Below are 19,675 nucleotides of genomic sequence, written 5' to 3'. Positions count from 1 at the left end.
CAGAGGAGAGGTTCTGCCCTTTGACCCTAACGTGGGTCCTGGTGATCAAGCAGAGGCCTCCCGGCTTGCATGAAAAGCCCATTACCTACTGAGCCGTCTCGCCAGCTCCAGTTTGGGTTTTTAGACAGGGTCTCTTGTAGCCTAGGCTGGCCTTGAACTTCTGAATTCTTCTACCACTGCCCCATGCCTGTCGTAGTCCCGAGGTCTGAAGCAGTTTCAGTGTGCTGGTTACCCAGACAGTGACCTTCAACTCAGAGCCTGTAACAGAGGCATAGGTTGGCAGCACCTGTGGGTGCTACCTTCCGTGACAGTTCACTGGACACCTAGGTTATTTCCAGTCCCGTGTTTGGCTGTCCCCGTCTGTGAGACATTGGTCAGCTCCCACCCCACCTGCAGGGTGGAGCGTCTAGATCTCTATATTGAGATGCCAGGAGGAGGCTGCCTCACTGCAGAGTCCTGGGGAGTCTCACATACATCTGCAGGTGACTGGGTAAAAGCTAAGCCATTGTAAATGCCCTTCCAGGAGTATGACCGCTGGAACTCATTGGTAAGGTCTTATTGTTGTTCTTCTTGGGTTTTGATAGCATTTGAATGAATAATAAAATAAAGCTGCTCCCTCCATGCCACAGGATGGCCCTCAGCAAAATAGAGCCTCTGTATGCCAATGGTGCTCACAGGAGATATTCATAATAAGACCTCAATGAGTCTTTATTGAATAAAGTAAAATATAGAGTGCTTGTCTAAGCCCTTAGGCTTAGAATTCCCCAGTGAGGGGCTGGGGTGTGGCTCAGTGGTAGAGCCTCTGCTTAGAATCCCCCAGTGAGGGGCTGGGGTGTGGCTCAGTGGTAGAGCCTCTGCCTAGAATCCCCCAGTGAGGGGCTGGGGCGTGGCTCAGTGGTAGAGCCCCTGCCTAGACTCCCCCAGTGAGGGGCTGGGGCGTGGCTCAGTGGTAGAGCCCCTGCCTAGACTCCCCCAGTGAGGGGCTGGGGTGTGTCTCAGTGGTAGAGCCCCTGCCTAGGATCCCCCAGTGAGGGGCTGGGGCGTGGCTCAGTGGTAGAGCCCCTGCCTAGAATCCCCCAGTGAGGGGCTGGGGGTGTGCGTGGCTCAGCAGTAAAGCCCCTGCCTAATATGCCTAAAGCTCTGAGTTTATGAAACATCCCTAATATCACAAACCCAAAAGCTCATATGTACATATTTCTGTATCATTACCTGGTTATACATATTTCTGAAATGTTCTGTAAAGACATGCGGCTGCTTCTAGGAGAGTTGTTGCAGGAACTCACGTTTCAGCACTTTTTTTGTTGGTTGGTACAAAAAATTATACTGTAATGATAGAGATCAGTTGTGAGGGCTGGCAAGATGGCGCAGTGCGTAAAGGCACTAGCTCACAAGCCTGATGATGGATGTCCTGAGTTCAAGCTCTGGAACATGCATTGTGGAAGGAGAGAACTGACTCTGGCAAGGTGCTCTCTAGTGTTCACATGCACACTTGGCAATAACATGCCCCCCAGCACGCACACACATGCGCGCGCGCACACACACACACACACACACACACCAAATATATAAATACAAAGATCTAATAAAAGTAATAATTTATGAATAAAACCTAGAGCACTTATATACAGAGAGGAGTCTCAGTCCTGTCTCAGGTGTGGCATGATCAGTGTCCCATGGTTATGGTGACAGCGTGGTCCCTCACTATCAGGGACCCTGCAAGCCTCATGGTTGGCAATGAAGTGATCTGTGGGAGGTGAAAAATGAAGCTCAGGTTAGCCCTGTTTTAGCAGGTTCTGGGTCAAAACTCCCAGAGTCTGACCTCACGGTTTATTTCTCTTACAACTTTGGGAAGAGATGGCCACATGACAGTTATCACAACAAAACTTTAGGCCTAGATACATAAACTCCTTTGCAAAGGAGCAAAGCCCCTGTGACCTTAAAGAACGAGTTCTCTTGTCTGATGAACAGAGCTCAGGGCTAAGGCCTAGGGAAGAAAGCCTTGTAACAGCATAGGGATGGGTTGTATTGATGGAGGATGCAAAGTAAACAGGACTCTCATACGCATGGGCTCCATTCACTGAGACTCAGCTCAGGATAGGGGTCTAGACAACGCCTGGGATAGGGGTGGATCCAGGAAGGCCGGCTCCACAGAATGGCAAAAGATCACAGGCTGTTAAACAGCAAGCACCCCAGCCTTCTGGTGAAAGGGCGTCAGTCATTTCTTCTGTTGAATTAAACAGGCCTTAGTGTTTAAGGAGTCTGGGTTTTCTAGTCTCTTCTGTGAGCTGTGTTTCCTATACCCACCTCCTTGCCATGGTGGCCTGGGCCCTCCATGCCCGATGACAACTTCCTACCTTTGGCTTTCTCCTCTAGAAGAAGAGAGGGAAGGAGGCTGGGTCAGCAGCCACACTGCCACCACCCCGTGTTTCTACCCTGCCTGACTCCAGGGCACCCCACCCAGGGGCCCTGGCGACTGCCAAACGCAGCAAGGCCAAGGCCAGAGGGAAGGAAGCAAAGAAGGAGGTAAGCGTGCCAGAAGGACGTAAATCAAGGCTGCACTGGGGCCCAGTTCCAGGTGCAGGCATGCAGTGCCCCTGGTCCACTGTCATCATTGTCCCTCGCCCACACTGGATGTGGGTGTGACAAGCTCCATTCTCAGCCAAGACTCCAACCTTATTGGCAACCCGGGGCCATAGAACCACTACCCTAAAGACCTGTTCCTCGGCAGAGCTCCCCTTCGCGATGCTAAGGCTTTTGTCTATTGACAGAGTGCGATGGCGTGCCTGGGTGCGCTGTCAGCGACTCCCAGAGCCCCGTTTCAGCCTCAGCTTTGTTCTACATGGCTAAAAATCAGTTTCTCTAAGGCAGTGGCTAAGGCATCCACTGTGCTGACACGAGGAAAGTACTGAGCACTGAGTACCAGGTACTGTGCTAAGTACACAAAGCTTGGGCTTCAGTGCGCATGGCCAATGCCTCTGCACATTGACCATGGCCCTGGATTTCTCAGGAATGTCCCCAGCATGACAGGATGGCCTGTGCCTCGGGCAGAGCCATCAGCGTGTATGTGTGTGTGTTCTCCCCAGAACCGAGGAAAAGGGGGTGCCGTGAGTAAGCTGATGGAGTGCATGGCTGCAGAGGAAGACTTCGAAGCCAACCAGGACTCAAGCTTCTCTGAGGATGAGCATCTGCCGCGGGGCGGGGCCACAGAGAGACCTCTGACCCCAGGTGAGTGTCCCAAGAGGCTTCCGGGGTTCCCCACAAGTGTTTAGATACCAGCCTAGGGTGAGGCCCTGAGGCTGTGGCAGCTCAGCTCTGGCCTAGCCAGCCCATGGTGGGAATGAGGCGGCAGGGGTCAGGCCAATGAGATGTTCAAATCTTGGGATTCAGTGTGCATTTTAATGTAAGCCTAGGGAGGCAGGGAGGCCAGCAGCAAGTCTCAGCTATGGCTGGAACAACATGAGACAGGGACTACTTACCTAGCACATGAAGGGACAGGTGGGGTGGTGGGTCATGTGAGCAGAGATAGGTAAGGACTGATGTTAGAGGGCCACAAAGGAGCGGCAAGATGGGTGGAGTGTGGGCGATCGCACGCTTGTGTGTGAGGGCTACAGTTTTAGGATGTTTTATTGATGCCCTGTGGAGGGTGTTTGGACCTCAGGGTCTGAGCTAGGAGGAGGGATGGAGGGTATGAACTGTGGGGTGCAGGTTGGGAGCAGAGCCAGGCAGTCAGTGCTTGGAGCGGGGAGAAGGCGGCTCTCATCATTCTGGCAGTGGTGTAGCCAGCAACATCCCCATTTGTCTGCATAGCAGCGATGGCTGACCGCAGCAGGCATGCTCTCTTGGGTGAGGGTCCAAGCCACAGCACTTGCCCTGGATGTCAGTGCAAGGATACAAGTGATGCCTAGGGCCCATGGGCGTGACTGAGACCCAGGAGGTCTCCCTGACTGTGCAGAGCTAGCACTCTGTTCTCTGCTGGCCACAGCACCCAGCACTCTCAAGCCCAACTATAAAGTGGGTAGTGTTCCCCTGCCTGTGAGCGTGGTTGCAGAAGCAGGTAGGGTGGAGAAGTGGCTTGTTCTTCCGCTACCAGACTCCAGAGCTGCTTGATTCATGCATGGACTTGTTATTTACTTATTGTCTGTCTGTCTGTCTGCTTATCTATCTATCTATATCTATCTATCTATGTGACTCAGAGGCTGAATCTGTGAATCTCCAGCCATTCTAAACAAGTATTTTTGGGCCCTTTATTCTTTGATTCTAGGCAGGATCTCTGTTGTGGAGACATACCCCAGCCCCTCCCTGGGGGATTCTAGGCAGGAGCTCTACCACTGAGCCACACCCCAGCCCCTCACTGGGGGATTCTAGGCAGGAGCTCTACCACTGAGCCATTCCCTAGCCCCTGACAGGGACCGGATATAAAGCCTTATTGAGAAGAAAAAGAGAGAAACGGGGGTGGGCAGTCTCTGGGGCAGGGAGCTCAGGTGAGGAAGAACCACCAATCTAGGGACATGGCAGGAGAGGCTGGGCTGGGCACAATGTTGAAGTAGGTACCTTTAAGATGCATTGTGGGTCCTCATGGCCCAGGACCTTGAGAGTATCTGTGGGATGGAAAAGTTTGTTTCTAGTGGCTTCTCACTCACCTGAGATCTTCCTAGTTGTCTGTAAAGACTGGGAAGACGGGCTGCCCATCCCCCACCCCATGTGCAATTGGGACCCAGTGTGTATGGGGACAGCCATGTACACACACGCCTGCAACTCTATCTGGACACTCCACAGCCTTCACTTCCTGGAGGGGGCTTGTGGAGTCACCAGGAAGGCCTGGGGTGGTCTCCCCCTAGACATCCTCTGACTCTGGCCCGCTTCCCTGCCCACCTCTCTGCAGCCCCCCGCTCCTGCATCATTGACAAGGAAGAGCTGAAGGATGGCCTGCGTGTGCTCATCCCTCTGGATGACAAGCTGCTGTATGCCGGGCACGTGCAGACCGTGCATTCACCTGACATGTGAGTGGTCGCTGCGGGCTTGCCGGCTCAGCTCCCACACCCACCACGCCTGCTTCTGCCTCTGGGCCACCTGGGCAGGTTGCTTCTCACCCCCTCTGAGGTGGGAGAACAACAGTGGCAGGAGCTCTGGGGAGTCACTGTGTGCCAGTAGTTGAGGGTTGCATCAGAATAGACCCTAACTTCTGTTGGGCAGAGCTAGGCCTCGTGGGGCCAAGCAGGAAGTGGGTGAAGTGTACAGCCTTCCTTTGGAATGAGGGGTCCTGGCTGGGCCTGCTCTCTAGCCCCTGAATTATATAAATGAGAAAGTTGGAATCAGGAAGGGCGAGAACACAATTCTTATTTACATAGTAACATTAATATATAACATACTTATATATGTTATTATATATTATATACTTATATATTTTGCTTGGGTCTGTTGATTCTAGGTCTATTAAATACAGCATCGTGGCTATACAATCATGCAGCTGATCATGATATAACATGATTTAATGTATATGTTACTATATACATATATATATATATAACATACACTACAAATCCATATTGATATTGTTAACAGACATCTGAACCTGAAGCTAAACCCCGCGTATCAGATGGCAGAGCTGGCAGTGCTGGGTTGGGGCAGTTCTGTTTCTGGATCGGGGCTCTATGGCCACTGCCCTATATTTGCCCCTGTTCTTGTAGATACCGTGTGGTGGTTGAAGGTGAGCGTGGGAACCGACCCCACATCTACTGCCTGGAGCAGCTACTGCAGGAGGCGGTGAGTAGGGGAGAGGAGAGGCCCCCAAAGCCTGGAGGAAGGGGCTCCAAGGCAATGGCCAGAGAGCCACTTCTGATCACTCCTTCCCAGTCACCTTCTGACCCTCAATCTGTCCTCTACTAGATTATAGATGTGAGGCCGGCCTCTACACGCTTCTTGCCCCAGGGGACCAGGATCGCTGCCTACTGGAGCCAACAATACCGCTGCCTGTATCCAGGCACTGTGGTCCGAGGTGAGAGACCCCTCCTCCCCAGCTCACCCAACTCCTATTGGTCACTATCAGTTCATCTGGTCAGTGAAACCCGCTCCCAGCTGGCTCAAACCAGCAGACACTGTTGCTGGTTTGCATAAATAAATTTATTCCAAGGAGAGCTTTCTGGTTTGGGTTGATCTATTGGTTGACTATTCAGATGAAGTGAGCAGGACTCAGGGTCTGGTATCTGAGCTTGGAATGTCATCTGTGGGCTGGCCCCACACCGGCTTCTTGGGAAGGCATTCCGGCTTCACACATATCACCAGAGAAGTCTGGCTTGTTTTCCTGCCTTCCCACTTTGGTCAGGGGGTGGGTGACTAGGCTCATGAGGTTTCCTTGAGGCTACTACAGTTGAGTCCACTGGGCTGGACCCATTAGCATCCTATCCTGTGGCTAAGGAATGAGGCTGGTTTCCCTTCTCCCTGGATACGCTATTATAGTGGACAAAATACCTGGCAGAAAATGTCAGGGCAGGAGGACCTGTTTTGACTTGCATCTCAGCAGGCATGTTGCTGTTCAGGTCCTTGGGTCTGTTGATTCTGGGTTCTCCCAAAAGGCTGGTGTCACTTCTCCAGCTCTGCCCTCTGTGGCACTCTAGGCTCAGGTTGATCCACTGCCGCTGCTGTTCTTGGTGATCATCCCATAGTACTGGCATCTCATTACACTTCAGCCTTCCGCTGCAACTAGCCTTCACCAATAGCCTTTCACTGCTCTCTTCATGGTGCCAAGCCTCAATTCCTTTGCATGAGCCCTTCAGTCCTGGCCTGTCAATTGCACCTGAGGCTGCACCTTCACCAATGGCCTTCCATGGCCTCTCAGAATACCAAGCCTCAGCTGCTCTGCATGACCCTTTTATGCCTTCAAAACCAGTACCACCTGGGTGACTCTTACACATTACCAAGTCCAGCTGCAGCACGAGGTACAACCTTGGCTGTCTCTGGAACACAGCTTCTTTGTGCTCTCAGAAAACTCTTCCAAGATTTCACCTCTGTGATGTTGGTCTCTTCTTAATCACCGTTAATTTCTTAGCTTCAGCTAACCAGCATCAGTTGTCCCAGGAGTCTCTTTCTCTTCTTGACTACAAAGCCAGAGACACATGACCAAAGCTACCAAGTTCTGCTGCTTTCTGGGGCTAGAACGTGCCCCCCCCCCCCATTCTATTAACCAGTTTTCTGTTTTCTGGCTCCCTCACTGCCTAAGTGTGACTTTCCTGGAACTTGTTCTGAAGATTGACCTTGAACTCAGAGATCTGCATGGCTCTGTGTCCTGTAATGCTGGGATTACGTGTATACCAGGCTCTGTGTCCTGTAATGCTGGGATTACGTGTATACCAGGCTCTGTGTCCTCTAATGCTAGGATACGTGTATACCACCATGCCTGGGATTAAGGTTTTCTTCACCTAAAACCTGCTTTGTCCCAGCCTGGTCTACAGAGTGAGTTCCAGGATAACCAGGGCTACACAGAAAAACCCTGTCTCGTAAAACCAAAAAAAAAAAAAAAAAAAAAAAAAAACAAAAAAAAAACCAACAACAAAAAAACAGTAATTGGTTAATATTTGTGAGAGGCTCATTTTGTTTTTCTCTCTCTCTTCTGAATCATTTTAATCTGCTTTATGGTCTCTAGTTCTGCAGTTCACAGTGTGTGCATGCATAGGAAGTACAGGTCTGTACATGTCAGAGGCGTTCATGTGGAGGTCGGGGGACAGTTTGCTGGACTGGGTCCTGGGGCTGCAGCTCAGGCTTCAGGCTTTTCAGCAAGCATGTCTGCCCACCAGGTCTGTCTTCAGATTTGTCATCCTCCGGCCTCAGGCTCTGAGCGCTGGGATTATAGGCTTGCACCAATACTCTCGGCTTGGCTTTCTCCTCTCCCTTGGGGGTTAATTTTCAAGGAAATCTTTGCTCTGTCAGCACATCGGATTTTTGAAGACTCTCACACGGGGCCTTTTGTTCATTTGTTTGGATTTCTTTGGCTGCTTTTCGCCTTCTGTGTCCCCTCCTGGTCTCAGTTGCTTTCCTCTTCTTCTAATTAGAGGTTGCCCAGGCATCTTTGTTGATCCTTGGTGAAGAGAGAGATTGAAGAGCCAGTCTGGAGCTCTGTGTGCTGGTGGGGGGCGAAGCGTCTGCTTGGGGCTTCCCCAATACTGGCATGGATAGGTCCTTTCTCCTCAACTGGGCAGAGCCACGGGGCCCGTGTCTTTGAGGATTTGGCATTAGCGTTTGCGTATTAGGACGGGCTGGTGTGTCCCCATGTTTAGTATTTGGATATACCCAGTACCTTTTGGTCTAGAGCTGCTCAAATCTTTCTATTCATCCTGCTTGTATAGATTCCTTCAGTAGGTATTGGGGTCTCCTGTATCGTTGGCCTTGACCCTTATTGACTTTGTCTCCCTTCAGAAGAGTAAAGCCAAAGTTATCCAGACTTGGTCAGGTACTCAGGAGGCTGAGGCAGGAGGATCACAAGGTCAAGGCCTCCTTGGGCTATAGAGTTAGTTCAAGGCCAGCCTGGACAACTTCAAGTGAGGCCCTATCTCAACAGATCAAAGTAGAAACAGTGCCTAGGATGTGGCTGGTTGGTAGAATGCTTGCCTGACATGCATGAGGTTCAACTCAGAACCACCATCAACTGTGACTCTGCTATGGAATGTTCTAGAATGTAGACGTGTGCCCCACTCCCTGTCTGTGACACTCAGAGCTTATGTAGTTGGTAAGGCTTTTCATGGTGGCTTTGGGTCTTGTGGATGAGGAAACCCAGAGATGTATATGGTCATTCATTTGTAGCCCCTGGAGTATAAGAAACAGAGCCAGAAATGAGAGAGTCGACTCTCCATTCTTGACTGGTGTGGCTCTTAACTCCCACACTTGCACACCTATGTATACACCCCAAGTCCTCGAGGGCTGTGCCTTGGTGACACAGGCTGTAGTCCCAGGAGCCTCCCTCACCTGCCTTTCTCCTCAGGGCTGCTGGACCTGGAAGACGACGGAGACCTGATCACCGTGGAGTTTGATGACGGAGATACAGGCAGGATTCCCCTCTCACACATCCGCCTCTTGCCACCTGACTATAAAATCCAATGTGAGTGAGGAACCTATGCCGTGGGGGACAAGAGGGAGGGGTCCCTGAAAAGCCCGGCTAGGGTCCATATACCTAGGCCCTTGCCTGGCTACCTAGCAGTACATACTTGCCTGCACAGTGTTGCCAAGGTTCCCTTTACATATCTCTGGGCTCAGGGTGGCATTTGGTTTTCTTTGTTTCTTCTCTTCTTTGTACAAGCTAGATAAGAGCTTTACCACTAAGCCACACCCCAACCCCTCTCTGGGGGATTCTAGGCAGGGGCTCTACCACTGAGCCACGCCCCTAGCCCCTCACTGGGGGATTCTAGGCAGGGGCTCTACCACTGAGCCACGCCCCTAGCCCCTCACTGGGGGATTCTAGGCAGGGGCTCTACCACTGAGCCACGCCCCTAGCCCCTCACTGGGGGATTCTAGGCAGGGGCTCTGAGCTCTCCAACATGTGTTAGCTTCAGGTTATCCCACCTATAAGCAAGAAGCCTGGGTCAGTAACACCTGAGACACTGTCCCTCTATCCTGAAGGTGCTGAGCCCTCCCCAGCACTCCTAGTGCCCAGCGCAAAACGCCGTAGCAGGAAGACCAGTAAAGACACGGGGGAAGTCAAAGAAGGGGCTGCCACAGGGCCTCAGGAGGCTACAGGGGGCAAGGCTCGAGGGCGAGGACGGAAACCTAGCACCAAAGCCAAGGCTGGTGAGTTTTCCCTGACTTAGGAGGTGTGAGGATGAAACCACTGTGGGAATTGGATGCTGGAGCTTGGGGCTTCCCGTACATGACTTAGGAGAATTCTGTGCCACTGAGTAGTTTCGTATGGCGCACTTCATGATTAAAGGAGTTGGAGAACATTTGAAGGACCCCAGGGGCTTCCACAAGAAGGGACCTTGCCCCAGGTTCCTACGGAGGTTTCCACCGGGCCCTCCTGACTAGATCCTCATGCATCCAGTAGGAAGTCTACCTTTCTCCCAGTGTTCTCCACCCCTGACCTCCAGTTGTGATCTCTCCATCAGACAGAGCTGTTGTCCTGGAGGAAGGGGCTGCCACCAATGAGGTCCCCAGTGCTCCCTTGGCTCTGGAACCCATCAGCACTCCAAATTCTAAGAAGAGTACCCCAGAACCAGTGGACAAGCGGGCCCGAGCCCCCAAAGCACGCTCAATCTCTGCACAGCCCAGCCCCGTACCACCCACCTTCTCTAGCTGCCCAGCTCCTGAGCCCTTTGGGGAGCTTCCAACCCCCGCTACAGCCCCGCTCGTCACCATGCCTGTCACCATGCCTGCCACTCGCCCTAAACCCAAGAAGGCTCGGGCCGCTGAGGGGTCCGGTGCCAAAGGTCCCCGGAGGCCAGGGGAAGATGACGAACTGCTTGTCAAACTGGACCATGAGGGGGTCATGTCTCCCAAAAGCAAGAAGGCCAAAGAGGCCCTCCTCCTGCGGGAAGATCCAGGGCCGGGGGGTTGGCCAGAGTCCACAGGGCTGCTCAGCCTGGGCAGCTACTCACCAGCTGTTGGCAGCAGTGAGCCCAAGGCCACCTGGCCCAAGGGTCTGGATGGAGACCTCACTCAGGAGCCCGGGCCAGGTCTTCCTTTAGAAGATCCTGGCAACTCCAAAAACCCAGACAAGGCCCAGGCTGAACAAGATGGGGCAGAGGAGTCAGAGACCACTTCCAGCAGCAGCAGCAGTAGCAGCAGTAGCAGTAGCAGCAGCAGCAGCAGCAGCAGCAGTAGCAGCAGCAGCAGTGGTTCGGAGACAGAAGGCGAGGAGGATGCTGAGAAGAACAGGGAGGATGGCCGGGGTGCAGGGGGCCGGACCTGCAGTGCTGCGAGCTCCAGGGCCTCTTCTCCTGCCTCCTCCTCTTCTTCCTCCTCCTCCTCTTCTTCCTCCTCTTCTTCCTCTTCCTCCTCCTCTTCTTCCTCCTCCTCTTCCTCCTCCTCTTCCTCCTCTTCTTCCTCTTCCTCCTCTTCCTCCTCTTCCTCTTCTACCACAGACGAGGACTCTTCTTGCAGCTCAGATGAGGAAGCAGCCCCTGCACCCGCCGCTGGTCCCTCTACCCAGCCAGCGCTCCCCACGAAGGTATCCAAGCCACCTAGCAAGGCACGTTCCTCAGCCCACTCCCCAGGCAAGAAGGCACCCACCACCACCCAGCCACCGCCCCAGCCCCCACCCCAGCCCCAGCAGACTCTTCAGCCCAAGACCCAGGCTGGGGCTGGGGCCAAGAGCCGACCCAAGAAGAGAGAAGGCGTACACCTGCCTACCACCAAGGAGCTGGCCAAGCGGCAGCGGCTGCCGTCTGTGGAGAACAGGCCTAAGATCGCGGCCTTCTTACCTGCCCGGCAGCTTTGGAAGTGGTTTGGCAAGCCCACCCAGGTAAAGTTCCTAGAAGGGAATCATGGGGGTGAGGGGGTCCTGAGTTCCAGAAGGAGCACCCTGGATTCCAGAATTCACTTTAACCCAGAGTCCACGTCTTGTACAGAGTGGCCCTGCCCTCATATTTCACAGCCTTCATTTTGAAGCTGAGTGTGAACCCTGCAGGGACCCACACAGGCTCTCCTATGATGCTCAAGCCAGAGAAAGAGACCTTTCCAAACCCCTCAGCAGCCAGCATGCTTGTCATATCACCCCGCCTTTGAACCTCAAGTTCTGAACCCTGAAGCAGCAAATGACCAGAGTGAACACCTTTCCCCGGCTCGCACCCTACGTAGACTCTAAAGCAAGCAACCTCTGTGTTGCGGGTTGGGGGTCATAACTCTTCCCTGACAGTTGGCGACGGTCTTCCAGAAGCCAGTTCTAAGCACCCCCAACCCACTATCATCATCTATCAACCTACATATGCAAAAGGTCCATACACGTGCACACACCTGCTCGTGCATACTGGCACCAAGTGCTCACACGGATGCACATTCAGGCACACATGTGCATGCACGGGTGCTATTATGAATTGAACAGTGCTGACTCCCGTCCCACCCCCCACCAACCACACACTGCCATGTTTTGAATACTCCATCCACGGTAGTGGCGCCATGCTGGAAGTTGTAGAAACTTGTGGAAAGTGGTCCCTGGCACAGTGGGTCCCCGAGGATGTGGTTGTTATTGCTGACCACTTCCTGTCTTCCTGTTCAACTGAGACATGAACAGCTGCCACATTCTCTCCTCGCCAGCGGTTTTACCCAAGCACATCGCATCAAATAACCCTGAAGTAGACCTTCGGAAAGCATGAGCCAAAATACGTCATCCCTCCTTTTTAAAGTTTTCTTGCTTGGAAAGGCGGTGGCGCACACCTTTAATCCCAGCACTTGGGAGGGAGGCAGAGGCAGCTGGATCTTTGAGTTGGAGGCCAGCCTGATCTACAGAGCCAGTTCTAGGACAGTCAGGGCTACGCAGAGAAACCCTGTCTCAAAATAACAACAAAACAAAGTCTTTCTTCTTTTTTTTGTTTAATCTATCAGGTATGTGGGTAGCAGTGGGGAAAGTGATTATAAATGGAGCACGGGGATGTGAACCCATGACATAGGACTACACTGGAATACAGTCATACATGTTCACCTACACATACATGCAGTATACATGGGACAAGGTACTCATGGATACACTTCCGGTGAGGGTATTGCCAGGAGCTATTCTGGAAGCTTCCATGTCCACCCATGCCTGTGGGTGGAGAGATTCAGAGCCCAGTGTGTTGCCCAGGTTCCCTTCCCTCACAGTAACAACATTCCCTCTGTATAGCTGAGGACGAACTTGAATGCCTGATCCTCCTGCATACTGGGGTTACAGCCACGTACTACCATTTCCACATGGTGACATCCTGAGGATGGAAGCCGGGGCTCCCTGCATGCTGCCTGAGCCGAGCACCAGTCCTAGACACCATTGCTCTAGTCTCCTGTGAAGCGCTGGGTGTCCTAGTGAGGAAGCCATCCAGGAATAAACTGCTCATAGCATGTCCGGCAGGCAGCAAAGAAAAAGGGGAGCGTCCTAGGCCTTGAACTCCCTTGAGGGTGTTCCTTGATGACCTACTGACCTCACAAGTCCCACCCTTCTGCTTCCTCACTTCTTCCCAGTAACTCCATCCTGGATAGCCAAGACCTACACCAGAGCCTCTGGGAACAGGCAGTAACTGAGCCTTAGTAGCCAGGCTCACCTGTAGGGTTTCCCTATTCACAGGCCCTTCCTGGACTTGCTCTTAGCCTCCCCGTGCCTAGGCCAGCGTCCCCTGGCTGTGTGTCCAGCTCTGTCGGGTGTCCCTAGCAGTTGGAACCCCTTTTCTGCCCAGTTGTGCTACTTCAGCAGATAGGAGTTGGGGATTAATAGGGATAGTTTGGGGGTACCTGGTGGCCTCCCTCAGTGTTTGAGGACACCCTGGCTCATGTGTGTCATCAGCTCCTAAGTTCAGTGAGGCTGGAGAGGTGGGCGTTCAGTGATATCAGAGTCAGGGGCCATTTTCTTTACCGCCCCCCCCCCCATTTTCAGTGGCATATTGAGGAGTTCCAGGTTCAGTGAGAGAGCCTGTGACACATGTCCTTAATTCCAGCATTCAGCAGACAAAAGCAGGCTTACCTCTGTGAGTTTGAGGCCAGCCTGGTTGGCCTACATAGTGAGTTCCAGGACAGCCAGGGCTACATCATGATGCTCTGTCTCCAAGAAAGAAGGAAGGCCCAAAGGGCTGGAGAAATGGCTCAGAAATTACTAAAGCACTGAGCCAGGGTTTGAATCCCAGCACCTACATTGGTGGCTCACCAAGGCCGGTAAACTTTAGTTCCAAAGGCTCTGAAACCTTTCTCCTTTCTCCTGCCTCTGTGGGCATCTACACACTCAGAAGCACATGCACAAAGACACACACAATGGGTGGATGGAGAGAATAAAGGAAGATCCCTCTGCCTGCCGCATACATGCACCTGCACACGTGTAATCTGCATGCACATATATGCATGTGTACGTGTACACAAACACGTACACTCCCCCTTGTTGCTAGGAGAAACTACGTGAGATGATCAGCTTGTGAAAAGGAAAGGTTGGTTTTGGCTCATTGTCTCCACCCACCACGAGCTGGTTCCGGCTCCATCGTGCTGGTTCCGGTTCCATTGCGCTGGTTCCGGCTCCATCGCGCCCGCCCGAGAGGGCTCAACTAATGCAGGAGCACAGAAGCTACTCTTGACTGGCAGGAGATAGAGAGGAAAGAGCAGAGGCCTGGTAGCTCCTTTTAAGACCGCACCTCCTGTTACCTGCTAACTCTTGTCAGACACTAGCTCTAAACTGTGTTCCACTCCCGCAGTAGCGCCTTAAGTGTGAACTCAAGGGTAGGCGGGAGCGCTTCCAAACTGAAGCTAAGGCACCCCTTCCATGCAGACCCCGAGGGTTCATGGCGGGTGACTCAGGTCCAGGGATCGGGGATCCAGATCTGCCCAGACCGCCTGGTGGGGTGTCTTGCCTTTGGCTCTGTGGCTTCGGGTACAGTGCTGGGCTCTAGCTGTGGTTTTTCACGTCCCGCAGCGGCGAGGCATGAAAGGCAAGGCTCGCAAGCTCTTCTACAAGGCCATCGTCCGAGGCAAGGAGATGATCCGAATCGGTGACTGCGCAGTCTTCCTGTCAGCCGGCCGCCCCAACCTGCCCTATATTGGCCGGATCCAGAGCATGTGGGAGTCCTGGGGCAACAATATGGTGGTTCGTGTCAAGTGGTTCTACCATCCGGAGGAGACCAGCCCGGGCAAGCAGTTCCATGAGGGCCAGGTGAGTGTCCCTGATGGGAACTGAAAGAGTCCCTGGTGTGTAAAGGTAGACCCATGGTGTTTCATTTCTGTTGATGCTAAAATACCCTGCCGGAAAGCAGGAGTAAGGATTTTCTTTTAGCTGACAGTTCTTTGTTATAGACCAGACAGACAGACAGATAGATCAGCTCTGTGGGGAGTCACAGTGGCAGGAGCATGAGGCAGCATGACTGTTGACAGTCAGGAGCAGAGAGAACGAACGCATTCATGCTTAGTGCTCAGCTTGCTTCCTCTACTCCTGTAGTCCAAGGTTCCCTGTGCAGGGAATAGAACCGCCCACAGTGGACTAGGTCTTAATTAACAAAATCAATATAATCCCCATCAGATGTACCCACAACCCAGTCCGACTTAGTGCCTGATTGAGACTCTTCCCAGATAAGTCTAGGTAGAATCAAATTGGCAATTAAAAACCATTACACCGGGCTGGAGAGATGGCTCAGCGGTTAAGAGCACTGACTGCTCTCCCGAAGGTCCTGAGTTCAATTCCCAGCAACCACATGGTGGCTCACAACCATCTGTAATGGGATCTGATACCCTCTTCTGGGGTGTCTGAAAACAGCTACAGTGTACTTTCATATAACAAATAAATAAATCTTAAAAAAAAAAAAACATTACTCCATTTGTGGCTGGGCATGCTGTGGCCCTACCCGTGGAAAGGCTGAGTAGTCCAGGGAGTTTGTGCAGTGGGCCTGGAATCTCAGATGGGAGGAAAACAAGGCTAAGACTTCCTCTTATCCCTCCCTCCCCCAGCACTGGGACCAGAAGTCAGGGCATAGCCTCCCTGCAGCCCTGCGGGCCTCCAGCCAGAGGAAGGACTTCATGGAGGTAAGACGCAGCAGTGGGCTCTTGGTGCTGGCTGAGGGCAAGCTCCGTCCAGATGGGGTGGGCCTCGAGCTTTCTGCTCTGCCCCTCCTAGCCTCCCTTCCTCTCTCCCTCCCTCCCTGCCTCCCCCATCCCTCTCTCTCATCTGTGGCTCTGGGCTGCTGGAGTCCCTGTCTCTGTCCCATCTGCTCACTGAATCTGCCTTTGTCCTGGCGTCTCCTCGTCTCCTAGTGCCCCTTTCCTTTCTGTGTCTTGCTCTGGCATTTGCAGGCATATCTGTTTGTCTCTTCTTCTGTTGTTTCTTTTACTTTTCTTTCCTGTATACACACACACACACACACACACTTTGGTACCTGGGTGGCAAGTGTGCATGCAGGTGTGGGTAGAGGTTCACTGTCACTATTGGGAGACTTCCTGACACCAAACCCAAAGCTCACTGATACAGCTGGTCTTACTAGCCAGCTTGCTCCAAAGGTCCTGTCTCTGTGGTCCAAGGCTGAGATTTCAGGCGGACTACCACACCCATCTACTGCTTACAAGGCTTCTGGGACTCTGAACACAATGGGGATGGCATTACATCATCCTGTGTTCCCTTGCTACCTGTTTCCCTCCATCTCTTCATCTCTCTTGGTCTCTGTCATTGTCTCTCCATCTGTTGCTTGTCCCTCTTTGTTCCCATCTGTCTCTCTATCCATCTGTCTCTGTCTCCAGGTCTCTGCCCTTAAGGCATCCCAGGGTCTCCCTGATCCAGGAGGGTTCCCTCCAGTCCCTAACACCCACTGTGTCCCCACAGCGCGCCCTGTACCAGTCCTCCCACGTGGATGAGAACGATGTGCAGACAGTGTCCCACAAGTGCCTGGTGGTGGGCCTGGAGCAGTACGAACAGATGCTGAAGACCAAGAAATACCAGGACAGCGAGGGCCTCTACTACCTCGCGGGCACCTATGAGCCCACCACAGGCATGATCTTCTCCACGGACGGCGTGCCTGTGCTCTGTTGAGCGCCGCCCACCCAGCGGGGCCCACAGAGACCCCCCCTCCCCACCACTGCCATGGCGCGGGACCACGTGTGTTGTGTGCATGCCAGTGTGCTTGTGGGCGTGTGCATGTGGCCAGGTGGACGCCCCAGGCAAGTGTGAGTGTGTACATGTGTGTGCCCGTATGCATGCACGTGTGTGCACACATGTGCACACATTTCCAGACCCTTTCTGGTCATCCCCTGGTGCCCTCATGCTGAGATTCCCCCCCCCCCCCACCTCAGCTATCAGGGTCCGGCTCTGCTGTCCCCTCAGGGTCACCTCAGCGAGGAGGACTTCCCTCCGGCACTTTGTCTGCGCTCAATGAGGCTGCCCTCTGTGCTCTGGGCCTGTGTAGACTCTTTGATTCTGTGGATGGGGTAAGGGAGAGTTCCAAGGACCCAAACTGGTGTTTGGTGTAGAGTTCAGCCACACCCAGCACGGAGCCCATCCAAGACCTCCTACCATGGGGCGGGGGGGGGTGGGGGGGGTGCCCAACGCCAGCCAGCTTCACCAATCACCCGGGGCATCCGGGTGTCCGTATGCCCGGCCTCCACCCTCTCAGGACAGCCTGGAATTGGGGAACAGGGAGGGCAGCCCAGGAGCGTCACCATACCCCGTGGGCCCCCCCAGCCCAGACCCTTACACTACAGAAATCCCCAATGGTGCTGAAATCCGCGCCCACGCCCGGCACGGCCCGCCCGGCACGGCCCGCCCGGCACGGCCCGCCCGGCCCCTCCACCAGGAGGATCCGAAAGGTTACCTGTACAGTTTCCTGTAGCCTGCCCCTGTATCATACACCTTTAAATGGAGTCAACTTTTTAATTATATATATAAAGATAAATATATATAAATATATATATAAACTTTTTAAAACTGTGAAAAATAGCTATGAAATTATAAAAAAAAACACATTCTGACGTGCAGAATATTATTTTTTATTTCCTGTTAGATCGTGAATGTCTAGCACCGGCTTTATGCCTCTCCCCCACTCCCCTGTACCCGCACCCCTGCCCATGTGTACTGTATGTGCCCCCAAATGGATGAGAGATGGAAATAGAAAGAGGGGGCCCGAGCCCAGCCCCCAGCTCAGCCCGAAGCACTTAACCAGTCCCCCTGTGCCTGCCAGACCCCAGTGGGGTCCCCGGAGGCTTTGAGCAGACAATCTTGAAGGAAGGAAAAGCCAGATTTCGGTTTTGTTTTTTCTTTTCTTTTTGGGGTGGGGGTAATTACTGTTTCCTGATTTTTTTTTTTAAGTTTCTTTTGGAATTTTGTTTGTTGGCAAATTCTGTGTGATCTTTTTTCATAAAAAAAAAAAAAGGAAAGAAAAAGAGAAAAGAAAAAATTTAATTGGAAAAATACTATGTCTTTGGAGTGACTTATTTTGGGGTCCTGGAGTGAATGGTAGAATCGGTGTAGAGGATCCAGGCGGGGCTCCTGTTCTGGAGCACCCAAAGATGGAGAGAGGCTGGAACCACACAACACTGGTTGTCAGTGACAGGAGCCCCACGTGCCGGGGAGGGGGCGGCAAACTAGAGGGTACGGCCTGGAGCTGTTCTACTGGGCACAGAGATGAGTTTGGTCCAGCATTTCAGGAAGTTCTCGAAGCCAGAGTGATCTGTCTTGTTTAAAATTCAAGAGCAAGGGCCAGGAGAGATGATGGCTCAGGAGTTAGGAGTGCCTGCTGCCCTTGCAGAAGAACTGGGTTCAGTACCCAGCACCCACATGGCAGCTCACAACCATAAGTAACTCTAGTTCTAAGGATGTGACGCCCTCTTCTGACCAGGTTTCATGTGGTGCATATACATGCAGGCAAAACACATAACTCTAAAACCTTCTCAGAGCTACAGGTTTTTAGGAAGATGCCTGCCTGAGTCCCATAACCATAAAACAAGCAAGCAGGCATGGCTGTGCCCTGGCCCCCCGAGCCCCCCCTCCCCCGGGAGCCCAGTGCTGAGTATGCCAGTCCAGCCAAACAGCAAGCCCCTGGTCAGTGAAAACATGTCACAGAGTGGGTGGTGCATGAGGGTTGACACCTCAGGATGCCTGCTAGCCTCCACATCCAGGTAAACATAGGGGTCCAACCCACATGTGGAAGGGTCAGGGTCACACACCCGTGTCTGGGTGGGGAATAGTTCTGGGGCCTGTGGAAGCTAGATTGGAGGACTGGCCAGCCAGAAGTGTAAATCTGCACGGATAGACAGGGTGGGGGTGGCAACTAGTGGTAACGTGGGAAGGCGGGGCTAGAGGTTGCAAGGAAGTAGGTGGTGAGTGGGAAGAGTCACATTGTTGCCATCTAGCGTCCACCTGTGGTATTACCACAGCCTTGGTCTGGGACCCTCAAGGGTTGCAAAGCAAGTCTCTGAGGCTACAGGACTTTCAAGTCCCCATTTTCCAATTCCATTCTTTGGGGATGCATAACAGGGAAAGGATGCCTCTGGACCTGGGGAGGTGGCTCAGTGAGTTACAGCATTGGCTATACAAGCAGGAGGACTGAGTTTGAATCCACAGAACTCTTCTAGAAATTAGTATGGCTAGCGGGGCTGGTAACAGGTGGATTCCAGGGGCTCACTGGCCAGCCAGTCTAACCTAAATGTTGGGGGACAGGTTAGGTGAGACAAGATGGTGTAGTGATAATGGACATTGGTTGTCTTCTTGCTTCTGTGCACACAAGCGCACACCGCACACACATGCACACACACAGCAACACCACACAGGGAGAGAGAGAATATGTCTCTAAATTGTCACCAGACACGCATGCGCATGTGCACACACACAGACAGAGAGAGAGAGAGAGAGAGAGAGAGAGAGGAGAAGAGAGAGGGGAGGGGAGGGGAGAGGAGAGAAAGAGAAGAGGAGGGGAGGGGAGGGGAGGAGAGAGGAGAGGGGAAGGGAGGGGAGGGGAGGAGAGGGGAGAGAGAGGAGAGGAGAAAAGAGAAGAGAAGAGAAAAGAGGGAAGGGGAGGGGAGAGAAAGAGAGGAGGGGAGGGGAGGGGAGAGGAGA

At 53.0% G+C, this 19,675-nt stretch overlaps 1 protein-coding gene across 16 annotated transcripts in view; it reads left to right on the top strand.

Moving 5' to 3' along the window:
* The window catches only part of Tnrc18 (trinucleotide repeat containing 18), a 99,067-nt gene extending 81,031 nt beyond the window's left edge, over positions 1–18,036 (top strand). For 15 of the 16 annotated variants that reach the window (XM_030254452.1, XM_011240976.3, XM_011240977.3 and 12 more), the window contains 11 exons: positions 2,374–2,523; positions 3,084–3,225; positions 4,883–5,000; positions 5,688–5,763; positions 5,887–5,995; positions 8,972–9,088; positions 9,607–9,774; positions 10,089–11,443; positions 14,561–14,797; positions 15,586–15,660; positions 16,451–18,034. In XM_030254452.1, coding sequence (XP_030110312.1) covers positions 2,374–2,523; positions 3,084–3,225; positions 4,883–5,000; positions 5,688–5,763; positions 5,887–5,995; positions 8,972–9,088; positions 9,607–9,774; positions 10,089–11,443; positions 14,561–14,797; positions 15,586–15,660; positions 16,451–16,657 — 2,754 coding nt within the window. In that variant the 3' untranslated portion in view covers positions 16,658–18,034. Of the gene's footprint in view, positions 1–2,373; positions 2,524–3,083; positions 3,226–4,882; positions 5,001–5,687; positions 5,764–5,886; positions 5,996–8,971; positions 9,089–9,606; positions 9,775–10,088; positions 11,444–14,560; positions 14,798–15,585; positions 15,661–16,450 lie in introns of all 16 variants that reach the window. The other variant, NM_001122730.3, reaches the window with a different exon arrangement.
* Positions 18,037–19,675: the final 1,639 nt, after the last annotated feature.

Source organism: Mus musculus, chromosome 5 (genome assembly GCF_000001635.26).
Source record: "Mus musculus strain C57BL/6J chromosome 5, GRCm38.p6 C57BL/6J".
In the NCBI taxonomy this organism is placed as follows: Eukaryota; Metazoa; Chordata; class Mammalia; order Rodentia; family Muridae; genus Mus; species Mus musculus.
Note: the sequence above shows the minus strand (reverse complement) of the source record. Positions and strands in the feature narration are given on the sequence as shown.